The sequence below is a fragment of the Asterias amurensis genome, chromosome 1, assembly GCF_032118995.1.
Source record: "Asterias amurensis chromosome 1, ASM3211899v1".
Lineage (NCBI taxonomy): Eukaryota > Metazoa > Echinodermata > Asteroidea > Forcipulatida > Asteriidae > Asterias > Asterias amurensis.
The window spans coordinates 9,519,103-9,539,495 of NC_092648.1; the positions used below are offsets into that span (position 1 = coordinate 9,519,103).

The following is a 20,393-nucleotide window of genomic DNA, read 5'->3' on the forward strand; positions in this document are numbered from 1 at the left end:
TATTCTTGACTTTTGACAATATATCTGACGGAAATATCCTTTCTTGAGGATTTGTACTACTACCTGCAGTATGAACTTCATATTCAGAGAGAGGAGCGTGCAGATTAAAACTAAACATTTGTTACCAATCCTGTTCTAGGTCAATCAAAACTGTCTGCACAAAGTAATTCAACTTGAAAATACTGTCTCTTTGGGGTGGCCACTTCTCAGTCAGCTTTTAGATGTACATGTATGGAGTCAATACAAACATACATTCTCTGGGATTATTAAGTACATCCAGATCAATGTGTATGGAAACTGTAGAATGTGTCCAAGTAAATGGCATTGGTGTATTGGTGTGCTGAACTGCAAACATAGAGTGCATGGCAGGAGAACAAATACAGGCAAACTATGTCAAGTTAACTAATTCCAAACTCTAGTTTTCAATCAATACATGGACAACATACATCTAACCTGTCTCAAATTCATACATTTTGGTGATCATATTTTAGTGAAAACAATGACAAATGGTTGATGTTTGCCAGCTTTCTCTAAAAGTCAATGGGTAAAAGTGAAACAAGTAGCACGTCTTATAGGGCATTAGAATTTTAACTTTCCCTCCTTCTACAATTCTAACCATTCAATATCATCCACTGTGGTTTTGAATGATAGATAAACAGTGCTAGCTTGCATAATCATATCATATGATAGTTGTGTCACTATACCCAATTATATGCATTTGAATGGATTCAAATGGGTGGTCAAATCACTGGAAAATGTTAACAAGATCAGATTTTGAACAATTTCTACTGACTGAGAACAGTAAGCAGACTGAGCCGTGACCAGTCTAGGTGCTAGACTTGATCTTGAATTGCATCATATTTCCAAGATTGTGCAGGAAGAAAGCTTAAATAGTACACTTTAAAAATAAAGGGTGCAACGTGGAATGACAATTGTGCCGTGAGGAGCTGATAACATAAAAAAACGCTTGTACCCCTTGCTCTACCTTGTGAGCGACTGCGGATGTTGCAACTGTCGATGATGGGAGAGCAGCAAGAGCCGACCTCCACACATGAATGCTTATGGTGAGGGGTGTTGGACTGATGGTCAGGGTTAAACTGAAATAGAGAAAGAGAAATACCATCACTGTGTGTCAACCTTCAGGCTTAATAGAGCATGAGAACGTTTAGTTTCCACTTACATTGCTTGAAGATTTGAAGAATTCTATATCATGTACTTTCACAGGTCCCAACTTTTGAAATATATATGAAATTATAGTCTATTTCTTGATCAGAATATTCAAACTTTGCTTCTTAGGGCCCCATTTTATGTTAGGGTTTACTGTGGAATTCTGTGCATGAGACCCTTTGAACGATGCACTTTGTGGGGTGCAGTAAGCACACAATTATCTGGTAAGCATAAATTGAGTCCAGTTCATACGTGTATGGTTAGCACATACATGTATAGCTTGTGATATACTGTACACAGCTTGCAGCCATAAGCCAATCATGCATGTTGTGTATTTATACAGTAAGCCCACTACACCATGCTCCAATATCAATGGCTCTGGACCCTGCCCGACTAAGCATACCATAAACTGAAAAACAATGTCATAATGCACTCTGGAAACACAACTTTGAATCTATGCACAAACAATAAAACAAGTACATTTGTGTACCATTTCTTCCAAATCAAATTTTTACAGAAATGTAGTTTTCAAGGGAAAATACCAAAGTAAGTTTTACAGAGTTTGTTGAAAGACAAAACTTGATGATTAAGTTAACTGGCACGTTTCTAAACTCAGGGATAGTTGTGTTTCTTTGTTGTCAATATAAGTAGTATAAAGTGAAAAGAACTTACTCTAATGCTGATATGGCCTAAGTATGCGTCTTCACATCCTTCAAAGAAAACAAACGTAGACTCCTTGAAATTTTCTACGATGACACTGTCTGGGATATGACCAGGAGCTGTTCAGGGAGAGATTAAATGTAGTATCAATATGTAAACCCTTATAAGGTGCTACATAATTGGGTCTCAGAATTCATAACTTTCAATAACCTCTCTTTCTGCACTCAGCGCTTTGAGTACCTTGTTGGTAGATACAGGCGCTATATAAGACTTTGATATTATTATTAATCTTATAGGCAATTCCAAGCAAACATGGACAGGAAAAAAAAAAAAATCAAATTCTTTTCACAACTTCTTTTCACGTAGAAGTTGCAGCCAACATATGAAATCAATTTATTTTTAGTAAATGACAAGGAATGAACCCAATTTTGCCGAATAAGAACTCAGCTTGGGCTCCATGAAGGCTTGGCTAAATTGACTGGAAAACTGTAATGCGACTGACCATTATGAGACTGATCATGGTTTTGCCATGTGCACCTAAAAGTTCAAGTTGCTGAACATTTATAAGTATCCTGTGGATACTCATGTATAAGAGTTGTGTGTTACATGTAGTAAATCTTTCACAAGTTTTTTAGTTGGAGGAAACTTTTCAATTGTGACTAGTGTATTTTTTACCATGCCCTTTTTTGTTATAACATATCATCTAATATCATCTATTCAAAGCCTTGGGTTTCAATTACAAATCAGTGTATAAAATTAGTGGAGAGAATATCGCACACAGAACTACTAGCACAAAGATCAAGAAATGACACAGAAAAGTGTAATGCGACTGACCATGGAATTGCCCATATGTATTCATAATTACCACATTTAGTCAAAATACTATCATGTGGGGAAGCAGTAAAACTACTCCTACATGTAGTTCTGATTTACTACTCGGTATAGTCTGTAATTTACAATATAAGCTAAGGAGCAGTAGCATTTTGCATTGTGATGACTCAGCCACTAGAACTTGAATTTGGTGTGCTGGACCTCTCGGCCGCGCAACGTTATTAAAATGTGATTTAAAAAACTGCTTTTAAAACAAGCAAAAATAACTGGTCCAAGAACGAGCAAACAATGTGTACAGGTTCAGTCAGTGTGCACAAACACAGTGGATAACTTACCAGCACCAAGTATGCAGACTGGTGTATCTATGTAGAGCCATTCACCACTATATACCCCAGCATGTAATAAGATGAGTGGGTAGTCGTTCCCCTCTACTGATGACAGGGCTTCCTCTATCGTATCATAATACTGGATATCTCGACCCTTGTACATGTCCATATTGTCATAAACACGCCGGGCAAAGCCTGGTTTGACATGGACTGCATTATACTGAAAATGAACAAATGATTTGGTTTATATTGGTTATCAAGACACTGGACTCCAAATACAAGAAACAGATGTTACAATTACAGGGGGATTAAAGACTCTGTGCATCACCAGAAATACAAAACTACAGGTTTGGACAAAATGTGGACTACTTCTTTCTATACTCAGTGACTGCTGTACTGAAAATGTTAAAGGAACACGTTGCCTTGGATCGGTCGAGTTGGTCTTTGAAAAGCGTTTGTAACCGTTTTTTATAAAATGCATATGGGTAGAAAGATGTTGTAAAAGTAGAATACAATGATCCACACAACCATGCCTCAAAATTGCGTGGTTTTCCTTTTACCTTGTCGACTAACACGTCGGCCATTTATGGGGGTCAAAATTTTGACTCCCATAAATGGCCGACCATGTTAGTTCGCACAGTAGAAGGAAAACCACGCAATTTCGAGGCAAACTTGTGTGGATCATTGTATTCTACTTTTAAAACATCTTTCCAACCATATGCTTTTTATAAAAAACGGTTACAAACGCTTTTGTTTTGACCAACTCGTCCGATCCAAGGCAACGTGTTCCTTTAAGGCTCAATGAGCTTTTAGTTTTTTTATTTTAAAGAAAATTCTGAAATCAGGAAAAATTCTAAGAAAAAGCAGTGCAATGAATTTGGGCTTTTTAAAAACAAAATGCTCAGATATTTAATTGTCTACAAGATATGCTACTCAGGTATATCTCTGGACATTGTGTTTTGTGTCCTACAAATAGTACACAAATCCTTTAATTCCAGTTTGTTTCATTATTTCCCCATCAGCTTTATCAACATTTAAAATTAACTTGATTAAAATTAACCAAATACTTGCAAACCAGGTCTTACCAGTGTTTTAAAACTATCCTTCCAGATGTTGGGTGAGTCTACTTTATCTGGTTGTACAAATTTAAATCTTGTTGGTGATGGTCGTAACAGTGGCAATGACATCTCATATACTGACTGGTACATCTTTTTCCTAAAGTGTCAGGCAAAACAAATACAACAGTTTTTTTTAATGTTTATTAAAAGTGTACTGCTTATACAAACTTATTATTGTGGTTTTTAAAAACTGTTGTTACAAGAATTGAAAAAAAGAAGAAAGCTAAATGGTGTCTGTGGTGTGGGTGTTATTTCTGTGAAATATTAAAGCAACTTTGCCCACACGAGCACAGGGCTTGCAAGGTCTGTTTGTAACATCTATCAATATGTACACAAGCTTGAAACTTCATGTATAACGCCATAATAGACAATAATGCCCATTGTCCTGGTCTTAAAATTGCCCTCACAAGGTTTTTGTTGTTTTAGAAGCTTCCTTCACTCAAATCGTTTCCATACATTACACTGGTAACTTTCTCCCTTATTCTGTATAAGGAACTTCTTAATAGAAAAAAAATACAAAAATGATTGTGGTTTTCAAATGTGTTTTTAAATACTAGTGTGTATAGTCTTCAAAGATAAATGATCTAACTTTGTCTGGATGTTTCAATTAATATATGAAACATTTGTCTGACCACATTTTGTTTATCCCCCATTCTAACAGAAAACATGTCAGGCAGACTAAAGGGTGTGAGTTGATAACCAACAGATAAAGACTGGCTCAGACAAATAATACATGGCGACACGCTAACTTGGCACTCATAACTCTGACAATCAAATCAAACACATTTATTCCTGGATTGTAAAATTGCAGTCAAACTGCTTGAGGAAACACAGACTCCCTAATATTGGTGCAACATTTGCCATATAAACAGCAACAAGTGTCAATGACAATTATCACATAATGAAAAAAGGAATCGCAGAATAGGGCATCGCACTGTGTGCCCAAGAATGACTTCCCTCTAGTAAGTAACCAGGAAAAGTACAGCAATGAGGCAAATTATGGAAGGAAATCAAAACCGGCTCCCGTCTAAATTGAGTCAATCAATGACTTCCTGACAGAGAATTGGGATGCATTCTTTCTTTAGCAATTCATCTTCTAGACCATTTAATCTGCTCATATGATTCCCAAGACAAACCCCAACGGCGCTTTGCTATTCAAACTTGAAAATAGACTGTTTGGATTATCTTCACCACAGACTCAGATGAACAAAACAAAGCCTACAAAATGAACACTATGGCTTCATCACCATGGAATATAAAAAAATGTCACAACTAAAATAGAACTGATGGAACTCAGTAGAATGGTAAACAAATTCAATAAACAGAAAAAAATAAGAATTTGAAGGGCATTAAAGGAACACGTTGCCTTGGATCGGTCGAATTGGTCTTTGAAAAGCGTTTGTAACCGTTTTTTATAAAATGCATATGGGTAGAAAGATGTTGTAAAAGTAGAATACAATGATCCACACAAACATGCCTCGAAATTGCGTGGTTTTCCTTTTACCTTGTCGACTAACACGTCGGCCATTTATGGGGGTCAAAATTTTGACTCCCATAAATGGCCGACCATGTTAGTTCGCACAGTAGAAGGAAAACCACGCAATTTCGAGGCAAACTTGTGTGGATCATTGTATTCTACTTTTAAAACATCTTTCCAACCATATGCATTTTATAAAAAACGGTTACAAACGCTTTTGTTTTGACCAACTCGTCCGATCCAAGGCAACGTGTTCCTTTAACTTATAAATACACCACATCTAACGGAAATAATTTTATAGTGTATACTGCGCAAATGCCACAAAAAAATAAGTACCATGTAAACACCATGTACAACATTGTACCATGCTATGTTCAGAATCTTATTTAAAAGTGCCATCTTCCACTTCCCAAGAAGTATGGACCAGAAGTCAGAAAGAGTTTGGTGAAATCAACGGCTGATCCCTTGTAAAGCATAATCAGTTTACCATTGCAGTACTCAGTCCAACAGAATTGAACAAAGTATGCAGTTGGATTTGGAATGGTTGAGTGTGGTTTAGGTTAATACTAGTTATTAGTTTGACTCACCATACTGTAGGGTCACCCGCTAATGAGTTGAAACGCTTACAGACACATGCAGCGTTGCACAGATCTTTCTCCAGTAAGTAGGAGAAGATCTTAAGGAGGATTTCAGATGGGACATGATACTGGAGGAAATTATCTTCAGGATTCGATACTGTTGAAGTTTGTAAAAAACAATATGAGATTATTATATAATTTTCAAAATAACAAAGTAACTTTGAAACATGTATTATGGTTTTTTTATCAAGATGTTTCATAATATACAAATATTGACTGCTTTGAGTGCTATGGTTAAAACTATGACTCCCGAGGTGATCCCCCGAGCGTTCTATTTTCCCGAGGCGAAGCCGAGGGAAAATAGAACGCTCCGGGGATCACCGAGGGAGTCATAGTTTTTAACCATTGCACGAGTAAAAGCAGTCAATATTTGTTTTATAACACCCCAACATTTCTGAATACTGTACTATTATTATTAAGTTACAGACCTGAATGCTACAATCCACGGACGACGCGAATACAGATTGCAAACACTTTTACTGTGCTGCATGTAGTGTCGTGCAATCCGAAATGGTTACAGACTATTAATTTATCATCCTCATACACGCAACAGACGTCTGGGTACTGCACGCCGTGTGCTAGTCTTTGGACTTGCGCATGGCAAACCGACGCACTATCACACGGCCGTCGTCTAGCAAAACTAAGACATGTCATGTGACGCGCTCTAAACCAATGAGCAGGCAGAATACTTGCAAGGGGTGTTATAACATTCAATACGACAAGTAAAAGCTGAATGATAGCACCATGTAAGAGTTGGACCCCTGAAAGGTTCAGCAGTGTATTCTGCAGCCAACATGGGCCCTGTTTTATAGAGCTGCTTAAGCAGAAACTACTGCTCAACTATTGTTTTGCTTAGCAGAGACGGGCAGGAGTATACCAGTCACAAATTGTACATGTGACAGGTTAGTGGGGCTGGTAATCTGGTAAGCATAATTTTGTTGTGTTTAGCCACTTCTTGTCCTTAAGCAGCTCTATGAAATTGAGCCCAGGTCACAACCAATGGAGTAAAACACCTTCTCTTTCTAATGATAGGTTTATTGGCTTTATATTTTTAAATTTTTACTGTCAATGTATAGTTCACTTACTGATTTTAGTTATTGTGACCAACAATTTCATATGAATTTTAAAATTGTTGTGTAATCGAACTTATCAAAAGCAGATTAAGGAAGACACATTTTCTTAAACCCAAAGTGAACTACTCTTCTTTTTAGGTGGGAGTAAGTGATTAGTGATATACAGGTAATAAACCACTGTCTTGCTGTGGCTTTCATACTCACAATTGACACTTTGCGTGGTCTGATGATGTGTAAGACGTGCTCTCTTGACCTTAGAGGAGGAGGAGGAGGATGAGGAGGAGGTTGAGGAGGTGGAGGTGACATGAATGGACGAGGTGGTGCTCGATGATGAAGCAGCTGGCACACCCTGTTGGAACATATAACAAAATTAACACGGTTAGATTCGAGGCAATAAATCTGGGTTTATGGATTTTTAATATTTTTGAAATTGGGGTGGGAATAAAGAATATTATTTTGGCTTTAATCTTACACCGAGGTGTAATAAGAACTTTATTGTGTACCACTCATGTACAGTATTCATAATAATATAATATCAAAGTCTTATATAGCGCACGTATCTACCAAACAAGGTACTCAAGGCGCCGAGTATAATACAAACTTTCAGAAAGATAGGTTATTGCAGTGATGAATTTTGAGACCAATTATTTAGCACTTTATAATGGTTTACAAGGTGCTACGTCACATACAGCAGCCACAGCCAGGAACACCGGGGCGAACCCCTTCTCTTTTCGAAAAGTGCACTGGGTTCTTTAACGTGCGTTACACAACACATGGGACCAATGGCTTTACGTCCCATCCAAAGGACGAAGCAATGGTTAAGTGTCTTGCTTAAGGACACAAGTGTCACGGCTGGGGATTCGAACCCACACTCTGCTGATCAGAAACACCAGAGTTTGAATTCAGTGCTCTTAACCGCTCAGTCACGACACTTCCACATTCATCACCTAATATCATATTGCAGACTGACACAGGTACATCTCCATACTCATGACCACATGGATGATGTTTAGGGTCAGACAGTAGGAGGGTTGACTCTCCTAATTAGATTCATTCACCACTTTATATTATATTGCAGGCAGGTATAGTGTCTCCATCATTCAAAACAATAGTATACAATTGACTGCATCGAGTGCTATAGTTAAAACTACGACTCCCGAGGTGATACCCGGAGCTTTCTATTTTCCTCGTACACGTAACGTTCGTACGCGCATTTCAGATACTCAGATGCACAACTGATTGGGTTCGAGGTGGGTAATTAAGACCTCTAGGTACTATCACAAGCCATGTGATAGTCTTCGGACTATCACATGCCATGTGATATTCTTTGGAGTATCACATGGCATGTGATAGTCTTTGGACTAGTCTTTGGACTATCACATGGCAAACAGCTATCACACGGCCACCAGGTTTTTATTAAAACTAAGATACATAATGTGACGACCTCTAAACCAATGAAAAGACTCAATGATTTTTGCTGAAATATAAACCAACATTCATAAGACATATATTTGAAATATTACTAAAGAATATTGCTGTTTATGTTATAAATGCTTTGCATTTTATTTGCACAACTTTTGGCGCGAGGCCATAAGTTATCGAACGGGTCATTAGCCCATTTTTAGCCTTGCATGCCTAACAAGTCAACTAAAAATTGAAAAATTGGCCAGGGTTTTCCCTATGCTAGGCAATTTGTCAACTGTAAATTACATTTTTCGTTAGCAGGTTGGAGATCCGGGATATTTTGACTGCTTGAGGGATGTCTGAAATTGCCATAAAATCCGCAAGAGTTGGCAGCTCTGATGATATTGAATGGTAGGACTGTAGGAGGGTTGACTATGTACTGTTGTGCATTCATATCATATTGCATGCTGACATCTACCATTTTCTCTATGAGAAAAAGGTTGCGCTTCCTCCTGAAATGTAAATTTGATGGGAACCATTTCACATGTAGGTGTGTCGAGGACCAGGATAACGGATGCCATTGACTCTATGGAATTCCACTTTAGGAGTACAGGAAGGTTCATAGCCAAAATACCTGCAGGGAATTGATGCAAATTTGTGCTCCCCCTCATTATATTGGTAAACCTATTGAGTGGAATGTTAAGGCGGTGTCATGGTACTGACAGGGCAATGACATCATCAGGAAAGGGGAAAGGGTAGAGGGGGATAAACCATCAATAGGAGTGTCCTTTAACTGTTAAGAAAAAGTCAAAGGATGCGAATTGGGCAGTATTTTTATGTGTCATCTTGTGTGTGCATTTCTACTTGATTGACAAATTGAATTCAATTTTGAAAAAGGAAGTCAGTATAGAGCATCCCCAATGCAATAATGTTATTACAGGGATGTGTACACTTGTTTTATTAGTGCAAAGGCCGTCTGTTCAATCTAACAGTTTGACACTCAAATAGTGTAGATAGTGGCTCCATTTACAGAGTTGTAGTGTTGTTGTAGATAACAAATTTTGAAGGCAGAACATTTTCAACTGCAAACACTGCACTGTCAGTATGTTTGTAACTAGTGCAAATACACCAGGCTGCACTAATTTATTATATAGTAAATGTGTGCCCCGGACCACCTAAAGATGAACCTAACATGTAATTTGTTTGATTCTGCTGTATAAAAGTTTCAAGCAACTTTTTGCCAATCCATAAATGCTCAGGTTCAGCACAATTGCAATAACCTACTGGACTAGATTTAGCACTTGGAAAGTGATCCCCAAACAAATAATTCATAGTACTTTACCCTAAGAATACCTTGAAGATTTACTAATTGTAACAAAAAATAAAACAATGAAAACAATTAGGGTTTTGTTAATTCTGGTATAACGAAAATTCTAGGCCACAAAACATATGGTCTAGAAAAGATTTTCTTAGAATTCCATTCGAGTGTGAACTCCTGAAAGATGGAGATTACTGCCGAACAAGGGAGGGGCTCACTTCCTCTTCTTGTTTGGCTGACTCCGTTATTTTAACACTGATCTCAGACAAACGATCAATTACCCAGGTGCTACATGTACAGGCTGCAGTCAAGTTTGTCTGGATGGCAAATTTCGTATAACATGACTGTATTATATTGTATTAAGTTGATGGTATAAGCAAAAAACAACACTTGTGATAGCAGAAAAGTCCCTGTTACAAGTTACAGGTATGTTTCAATAAATGTAGGCTTACAGGCAATGTGTACTATGTGACCTACGGGTACTCACCCTTGAAATTAAAAAATGATGATGATAAGGACAGAGCCCCATGATTTCCAAAGCCCTGAAATTGGGCCCTAACAAATGACTTAATGACAAATCCCTTATTTCTGGTTCTATTCAATTTCAAATTAAGCTGGTCAGATTGAGGTTGAAATGAAAAAGTCTTCATCTTGTTTTTTATAAAACTTTTGAAAATGAAAAAAACGTTTGCTTCCTGTTGGTTAATAGCACATGGAACATGTGACCATTATCATTAGTATTGCATGTATGTTTGAAGAGTACAATCTACAGACCACATTATAATGTTCAATGCATAATCCATTTGAACATGAATGCGACAAAAAGCTGTTCCAAACAAAATCTTCAGTCAGGAAATGGCAAGGAACTGACTCCACACAATGTACAAGTGCATCATGTGTGTACAATTTGAGTTTGTGTACGGCATACAGGGGGTTTCCCTTAACTTTTTTTTACTAGCCCGCATGTATTTATACACAAAATTTAAAACAAAAACAAAAAACAGAAAACGAAAATGAAGCCCTTAAAATTGCTTTTTTGGAGGATTTTAAATCTGAATTTTTACCTTGAACTATCCCTTTTCCATCAACAACAACTTTAATGACTTCATGGTTAGGGGGTCGGTTAATTTGAACATGTTTTGAACTCCGTTTGCAACAAAATCTTCATGAATCAACGATCAGTCAACAACGCACATCGAGAAATAATTCAATGAACTCGCAACGCCCTCTGTTGGCAAAAGTTGTCCATGTTATTGGAATTCCTCCAAGGCTGTACATTGTGCACAGTCTGCAGGCATTATGCACAACGTTCGGCGATTATTTACTCCGTTCGCGAACGTGTACTGCATTGAAGTCTAGTCAAGAACATCATGAATATGGAATTATCAACAGCCATCAACGGCCAATCACAGCGTGCAGAGTGTTGGTCAGAATGGACTTTGGACGACTGTGTGTGTGTTGTGTATGTGCTGTGCATACTGCATGGACATGGACGTACCAGTGGGCGACCGTGTACATGTACTGTAAGGATACTCGGCACCATGTGGTTTATGCATCGTGTTTTCAATTGATTGTACGTGTTTCTGAAACGAACGACAGCAATCCGGTCCCGATCACGGCAAAATTAAATCTAGCAAGTATCTAGAATTGTCAAACTTACTAGTTTAAAAGCTTTAGTAAAAGTTTTCTGTGGGATTTTGCCACTGAACCCTCATTTATATGTGAAAAGGAATAATTATATAATTATTTGACTCGCCCGGCGGGCTAGTGAGAAAGCTATTTTCACTCGCATTTGGCGACCGCTAATTTCGAACCCTGGCATAATATGCACACTTAATAACACTGTCCCTGTTCTATTGTCAAACATACAGAGAATGCATGCAGCAACACAAATGCTACTAAATTGTAGAATGATTGATGCCTTGTCTTGGCAGTAAGGAACCCACAGAGACTACAGTGGAAGACCTACTCAATAAACGACAGTTCTACTACTAGCCCAATGGCCATGCAGGCTGGTAGATAATTCACCTATATGACAATAATATGAGTCACTCTACATATTACACACTGACTCTAGATGCAATTTGACCTTACAGTTAAATTGCACGGAACTGACATTGTAAAGAATTCTCTCCTACGATGGACCTATTAAGACAAATTTATCATTGTTTATTGGAAGAAAGAATTCATTTCCACATATACACTGAAGCTTACAGTACACATCACTAAAAACCCAACCCATTGAACACTGAAAACACATCACTATAAACCCAACCCATTGAACACTGAAAACACATCACTATAAACCCAACCCATTGAACACTGAAAACACATCACTATAAACCCAACCCATTGAACACTGAAAACACATCACTATAAACCCAACCCATTGAACACTGAAAACACATCACTATAAACCCAACCCATTGAACACTGAAAACACATCACTATAAACCCAACCCATTGAACACTGAAAACACATCACTATAAACCCAACCCATTGAACACTGAAAACACATCACTATAAACCCAACCCATTGAACACTGAAAACACATCACTATAAACCCAACCCATTGAACACTGAAAACACATCACTATAAACCCAACCCATTGAACACTGAAAACACATCACTATAAACCCAACCCATTGAACACTGAAAACACATCACTATAAACCCAACCCATTGAACACTGAAAACACATCACTAAAAACCCAACCCATTGAACACTGAAAACACATCACTATAAACCCAACCCATTGAACACTGAAAACACATCACTAAAAACCCAACCCATTGAACACTGAAAACACATCACTATAAACCCAACCCATTGAACACTGAAAACACATCACTATAAACCCAACCCATTGACGGTGTTTTCAAAGAAGAAACAATGATAACTGGGTCATGTTGTGTCAAGGATGTTGTGCTTGTTTCAGTTGCTGCAATAAAAAGGGGCAGTGATTTTGGGGTTTTCAATGCTATTTTCTTGACTTTGACATCTTTCCAGATGGTAATACTCCGCAGGATGATTTGTGTTGTTTATCAACTTTATAATCACTGTCTTAAGAGATTGGAATATATAATTCTGTCAACCCATCCTGTGTCTAGTCTTAAATAGCTATTTAATTTATTTTATGTATTTCTTGATAACCAACTGCCAATAACTAATAGCAACATTTGATCATTAAATACAGCATTACACATGTTTAATGCTTGGGGTTCCACTACAAATCAGTGAGCAGATAAACTGGACATGTATACACTATTTTCTTGTGTGACACCTAAATATTTAGTTTCTAATCTAGGTAATTTTTGTTACATCTATTAGGCCATTCCAATTTTATTAGTTGGTTTACCGATTTTTTAGGTGCTGAAAAAGTTCGTCAGACAGAAAAAAAGAAAAAAAAAAAAATGATGATGACAAGTGTTCTGTACATACGCTGAAAGCCCCCGGACGACAATCAAAAGTTGCCAATCGTAATCGACAATCATAGCTGCCTATTAATAGTGGGATTTTCCTCCAGTTTGCAGTTCCGTGTCAAATCTAATGTAGCCCATTTTGCATAATCTTAAATTTATATTCAACACATCTTAAATTAATTTTACAGTTTGTCTTTTTTTAAATTTGTATTAAATTGAAAATAACAGTTTGATGATTGAGTCAGAGAACAAGTCTTCAAAGATTTTTTATTTTTTATTCTGCATCAGAAAACACATGAATGGATACATACTAGAGCTACAAGTACAAAGAGGCTTTTTTGGGTTGTGAAAATAAAGACATTGTTCTGGACTGCCTATATATTATATAAAACTGTGCTTACTACCCTTGGCCTCGACACCAAAACTTATTTTGAGGTGGCCCGAAGTTTTGATCGTCTAGGAACATTTTTAATAGAAGCCATTTAATAGAAGCCATGTGGGTCAATGGTACCCCGTTTTACGCTTGTTTTACTCTAGAGGGACCAGTGATGCTGCAACTACACGCTTCAAAATAAAAGATCCCTTTAAAATCGTGTATTTGGTGATACTACGCTGTACACGTACGTATAGACACGCAAGGAAAAGTGCCCTGCACAGAGGTTTCTTTTGCATTTTTTTTTGTTTTTTTGCAAACCATTTTATCAATTATGAACAGGTATTTTTTAATATTATCATTATTTTTGTATTTTATAATATCCTGACCGATGTTTGACTTCGTTGCCGGGAAAATTTTGTTTTTTGTTTGTGTTTTCCCGATTTTTTTCTTTCTTTCGAGTTTTCATAAAAATCGGTCGCCGCAATCCGTAAACCAACTTATAAAATTGGAACGGCCTTACATTTTTAAAAATTTATAATGTTAAAATCATGGGCATCTTGTTTTTGGCTGTCCATTATGAATAATTCTTTCCCAAAAGACAATGCGTGGCAAATTATTCAGGTGATTTACGAGAACGTACGTAGAGCCCTTTGGCAACATTAGACTAACACATTCTTAATCTTCAACCTGACAAATTTAAATACAAATTCTGCAATGCGTTTAATAAATATAAATTCAAACTAGACATGATTGCATTTGTGCACAAATGCAGAGCTGTTTCGTTAATAAAATTTTCAAATTGTCCCTCTCAATTTGAAATTCTCTTTACATCAAAGCAGTTATGACAGTCCAGCCTATTTAAAAAAATAATTTGGATTATACCATGTTCAGATAGCAATTTATGACTTAAAGGTGCAAAAATTTAAAAAATCATAACAAATCGTGTGATGACGTCATCATGACGTCGTTTCACAATTCACAAGAACTTGTCAATATCCAACAACCTACCAAGTTTCAACATAACCGCATAATTACTTCGAGAGTTATATTAGTTCAAAAAGTGCACCTTTAAGGCCACGTCACGTGACCCCCAATGACGTCATTGATCTGAAACTTCACACATATGATGGCTGCCTGACAGTTAACGTGTGTGTAAAATTTGAAGTGATTACAAAAAACTTCACCACACACATCTTCAAAAAGTTCATTTTGACGAGTTTTCAACCTGCCGCTAGAGGGCGCTGTTGCATTTTGTGACGTCATTGGTATTTTTTTTTGAACTGCCCACCCTTGCCAGGCACTAACATCGTTAAAAGCAACTTCATATCTTTTGCCAATTTTGAATTAGAGGGCCACTTCCGGTTTCGACCGGAAGTAGAGGTCATGTGAGGTCACGCACACGAAACAAAACGAAGACCTAATTTATTCCTCCCCAATCCCGCAAACAGAAACCTACGGTCTCTTGTGGCTGATTTGTTATAAATTTTCAAACATTTAAAATACAACACCTTTAAGATGACGTCACGTGACTTCTGATTGTGTCATAATGACATCCTTGTTTCGCAATGATCATTGCACCAATACCTTTCATCCCTGAAAATTTCATTGCAATTGCTCTTTGGGAACATTGCAAATCAGCATTTATATGAAATTTTTCTGAAGATGACAAATAAAAAAAAAAAAAAAAATAATAATAATAATAATAATAAAAAAAACTTTAACAAAAACAAGAGCTGTTTCGCTGCGCTTCGCTACGAAACAGCTAATGAGTTTCTACCTCTATCACAGTGTCTTACTCGTAGGCTTATCACATTTGTATATAAATCAGGGACAATTTTATTGACAATTACATTTACAATATTGACTTTAGAGTATGCATTTTGTTGGTATTTTGCTATGCTACAGTAAAATCATTCACTCGGTATTTCATAATGTATGGATATCATTTTAAACATAGGTTAAAATTAATAACATAAATTGTTTTGTTTTTAAAAAACAAAAACAAAGTTATATATGCACGTTTTCATACATAACATAGGCCCTTGTGTTCTTGCTGACCATTAAATATCTACACACAACAGTGTAGCATATTATTCTTTGGTCTAAGATGGTTTAGGAATAATTTGTAAATTACACCATTACCACACTAACTGCGTAGGCCCTACCATCATACAACACAATACAATACCAATAATCTGGTACGCATGCCAAGTACAATATGAATACCTAATCACAATCCATGCAGCCTGGCCAGCAGAACCCTGCCTAGCTGTGGGACGAGACATTCTATATGCTTCAACACAGGAAAGACTAACTGGCAGGACGGTTTGCACTACATGTAAAGCCTGAATCACTGAGCCCTCTAGTCCTTAGGCCATGACACACACACTACTCACTATGTGTACTAGTCACAGTGTCAGGCAAGAGACTGCATGGCAAATCACACTAAGAACAGCTTGGATTGGCTGATTGCAATGGTCTACAAACAATGCTCTAGAAGACTTCATTTTCTAATCAAGATGCAGCATCTGATGTTTGAAATTGTCAACATACTGTACACAAAAGAATTTTATTTTAACAATTGTTTTGCACAAAAGTTGACTAAATGGCAATTGTGTTATGGAATATGGAAAGATTTGTGGAAACACCATGTAATGATAATCTCTAAACGAGTTGGGGTGGTTCTGAAAAGAACCATTGGTTTCAACTCTACGTTTCGAGATGCTCTGATCGTCTTCTGGAGAAAGCTGGACTCTGATGCTGCATGCTGTATTAAGTACTGTGGATGCGGATTAGCTTGGTGATGCACGAAGGCGGGAAATAGAGACTAGAAATGTGTTGGTTGAAAAAATTTACACTAATGTTTGCCTTGTGCCAATGTAGGATGTACATGTACATAACATAACATGTACATTAGATGCCAAGCAATGTGGTAACAATCACTTGCTTGAAGAAATATATTCATGTAATGAGCTGGACTTTTCAATATCGTGAGAGCTTTAGGGATTGGTGACGGAAAGCCTAGCCAAGTTCAAATGCCTGCAGTTGATTTTCTCAGCCAATGAATGACTGAACTCAGCTGGCAATTCATTGCTCACACCTCACTACCCATCACTCATGTTCAGGCAAAACTGCATCACTCAATAAATAATGCATCATATCTCAATGAGCTTTTCAAGCTAGAGTATTGCACGCTTGCTGAAATGTGGACAGGAAAGCCAAGTGGCTTGCCCTTAATGGGCTGATGCCAGGACTCAAAGATATTGTGGAAATGTACATGATGTCAACAAACACAGCAAGCTATCTTTTTATGTACAGTAGGTCTATACATGTAGTATAAAAGGTGTTGACCTCTGATTTCAAGGAAACCGTAAACAACAACAATGTAAATTGAGAGGGCATGGCCATTTTCACTCTGCAAAGGGCTCTTCCATTGGATGGGAAACTTTTGAAGGGGCACCAAGGCCAAGATCAGGGGCAATAGAGGCCAGTCTCCACTGCGTAATCCCAGGCCTGGCATAGATCAGTTTTATTAAAACTTTGTTGTTAAGTTGTTGATTTGATGGTTTTAATGACAATTCTGTTTTAGAAAAAAAAAGATTTTTTTTTATGACCAGCCATCTTACAATGTCACTATAAAACTAAAAGTAAATAAACTCTCTTAAATTGTACATATAAATTTACAAATTTTTGCATTCCAGCAAATGTGACTAAGAATTCAAACGTCTTGCTATACGCCTCTCTGAATATTTATGCATGACATCATAATTCTTACCCAAAATGAGGCTATGGGCGCACGTCCCCCATCACTTGCAGTGGCTGCACCCATCGCCTCGTTTTGAGTTAGCATTGTGACGTACCTCATGCATAAATATTAAGAGAGGCATATTATTTTGAAGTTGGTAGAGTGCAACCCCATGAGTACTTTGGTGTACTCGAAATGCCTTGTTTTGAAATTTGACACTATTTATCAAGTTCATTTACAGTATAACAAAAGAGGAATGTAGAAAAATCAACAGCAAATTTTAGCACCATATTACCATGGCTTACTCTGTTGGGTTCAAGTCAGGTCAATAGGTAGCATACTACATGTACATGTAACTTCATAAAATAAATACAGTATCTTCACACCTGTAAGATTGTCAGCCCAATCTTACATGTAGCATACAAACACAGGTAAATTTGTTCACAAATATATAATGTAAGGCGTGTCAAGAAGGGACAATTTTCCAAGTAATTGATGTGCAATAACTTATAGAACAGAGACACTTGAGGGTCTTCCCATAGCATTCATTGTGTGCTTTCTTATGAGCCATACATCACGATAGCGGAAATTAGAGATGTGAACTCACAGACTATGCATATCAGCCAAACCCACACACTGCACGTACAGAGCACCCTGGAGGCCAGTCATAAAAAGTGCTGCTTTTAGTTTTAATAAGTAGACATCATCAATCATTGTTCAACACTAGGTATATGAGAAGTCATACTGGTAATTATGCAATTAGAGGATGTACATCTTGGCAAATTGGGTGTAGCTTGGTCAAAACACTTTTTAACAGCTTTATTTCTACATTGTTTTACAATTCTTCTCAAAGGTCATAAAAACTGCTATTGTATGCTTTTACTAAATAGAGACCAGTGCACTGGACATGTACGTGTACAATGCATGGACGCAATTTTAAAAGCCTTTCTTATGAATATGGATAATTATCAACATCCAATCACAGTGTGCGGACTGTTGGTTTGCTTCAACTTTGGGCCTGCTGTATTGTACTCTTCAAACAAGATATGTTGTGTCCAGCGCTGTCCATACATTATATGGTGGGAAAAAATAAATGCAGCACCAAGTGGTAATATGGGCATGCGCGTCACTGTTTGTTATGCAGTGAATGATCCAGCCAACATTAAATCTAGCAAATTTCAAGACTTGTCAAACCATTTCATAAACTTGTTCTCCAAAACATAAGCCCAATTTCACGTTTGAGTATTCGCAATGGATTTGCATTTATCTGCTCAACAAGAACCACAGACAAGTTAGCATACCTTTTTTTGCTAAAAGACAGCAAGCAATGGTTACGAACCAACAATTTTGCTAGAGCCATGCCATAAGCAGAAACGTCTGCTTACAGACTTTATGAAATTGGCCCCAGATCAAAAGGGAAACTGTTTTGTTGCGTACAACATCTGCTCATTCTAAACCTGTGTTGTAACACTTCACAATATCTAAAGAAGGAACTGATTTGAACTTTCATTGGCTCCATAGACTGTGCAAGTCTCGCGCAGATTTGAACTTCCGGGACCATTGTGGTCCCAACCTTATGGAGTTTTACGCTGGGGAGATTTTGTTTCGTCCATTACTTTAGTTTAATATAGTTTATGACCATAAAAATGACATATGTTGTTAAAAATGGAATACTAATTAACAACATATATAAAAGTAAAAATAAAGTCAACATAATAACGAAGAAAAACCGATATTTAAACTTGACCTCAGGTCAGGTTACTTATAAAAAATTAAGAATTTGTGCCCATCTCCGATCACAAAACTTACGCAGACGCTTGTTTTGGCCGCGCGGGGTAGAAAGCCTTTTCATTGGTCGCTTAGGCGTCGGCTTCCTCTTTAAACTGCGTCACGCGTTTATCTAACGCCCTTGCGACCATCGTGCGTCCACGTATAAACCAGCTTCACATTCGGGCGTAGATTTACAAAAGGGGTTTCAAAACATTTATGATCAAACAAACATCCTTGTCCCAGAGTTTTACTTTTGTCTATACATAAAGACTTTAACCGATAATTGTGTATTAGTTTAAAAAGCTAAAACTAATTTAAACAAGCTCTAATGGGTATTTTTGTTGTTCAGATTCGGCATTAAGAAAAAATTACAGCAAAGATTTGATTCATAAAAAAATTAAGTTCTTCAGTTGTCGTGTTTTCTCGCTCCGGTGCGCGCACACTTGCACAGTCTATTGAAGTTGGTTCCTTGCCAAGAGATGTTGGGATTATCCATGACGGTGATCAGTAACTCAAACATGTGAGGAGCTGGAAACCTCTTACTGTCATTAAATGGTCATCAGTACATTAGGGTATAAAAGGGTTTGAGTAAAACTCACTGGTTTAAAGTTTGACATCTATACAAATGTATATTAACTTATCACTTACTAGAATGCATCGGAATCAGTGCAGAAAGACCAGGGACTAATTTCAAGACACTATTGTGTGCTTGCTAGGCCTGGGCGAATTATTCGAATATCCGGTTAATGGCAAATAGGTTTTCCTATCCGTAACCGCGAATGCCTTTTTTTTCTTAACCGGATATCCGCATAGGGCGCAAATACCTGTGTACAAACCGGATAATTCTGTAATAACAACCGAGTAACCGGATATTCTTTAACTATCCGAATATCCGCGGACGTCGGGCGACAACGGATATAAATGTTTCGTCTGAATCCTTATGAAACTTCTGTTAAGACAGCATAAAACAGTATAAATTAAGTATTTTACTATGCTCACCTCCGTGATGAGTTAAAACAATGACATTTCTGACGTAATTTGTCCAAAGATTACACAAGTTTTCC

General features: G+C 37.3%; 1 protein-coding gene across 3 annotated transcripts in view; it reads right to left on the bottom strand.

Moving 5' to 3' along the window:
* Positions 1–20,393, bottom strand: part of LOC139944840 (F-box only protein 11-like) — a 49,428-nt gene that overhangs the window by 17,058 nt on the left and 11,977 nt on the right. For 2 of the 3 annotated variants that reach the window (XM_071941985.1, XM_071941968.1), the window contains exons 3-8: positions 7,495–7,639; positions 6,167–6,314; positions 4,070–4,199; positions 2,994–3,204; positions 1,840–1,946; positions 974–1,097 (exon numbers count right to left, since the gene is read on the bottom strand). In XM_071941985.1, coding sequence (XP_071798086.1) covers positions 974–1,097; positions 1,840–1,946; positions 2,994–3,204; positions 4,070–4,199; positions 6,167–6,314; positions 7,495–7,639 — 865 coding nt within the window. The remainder of the gene's footprint in view (positions 1–973; positions 1,098–1,839; positions 1,947–2,993; positions 3,205–4,069; positions 4,200–6,166; positions 6,315–7,494; positions 7,640–20,393) is intronic. The other variant, XM_071941977.1, reaches the window with a different exon arrangement.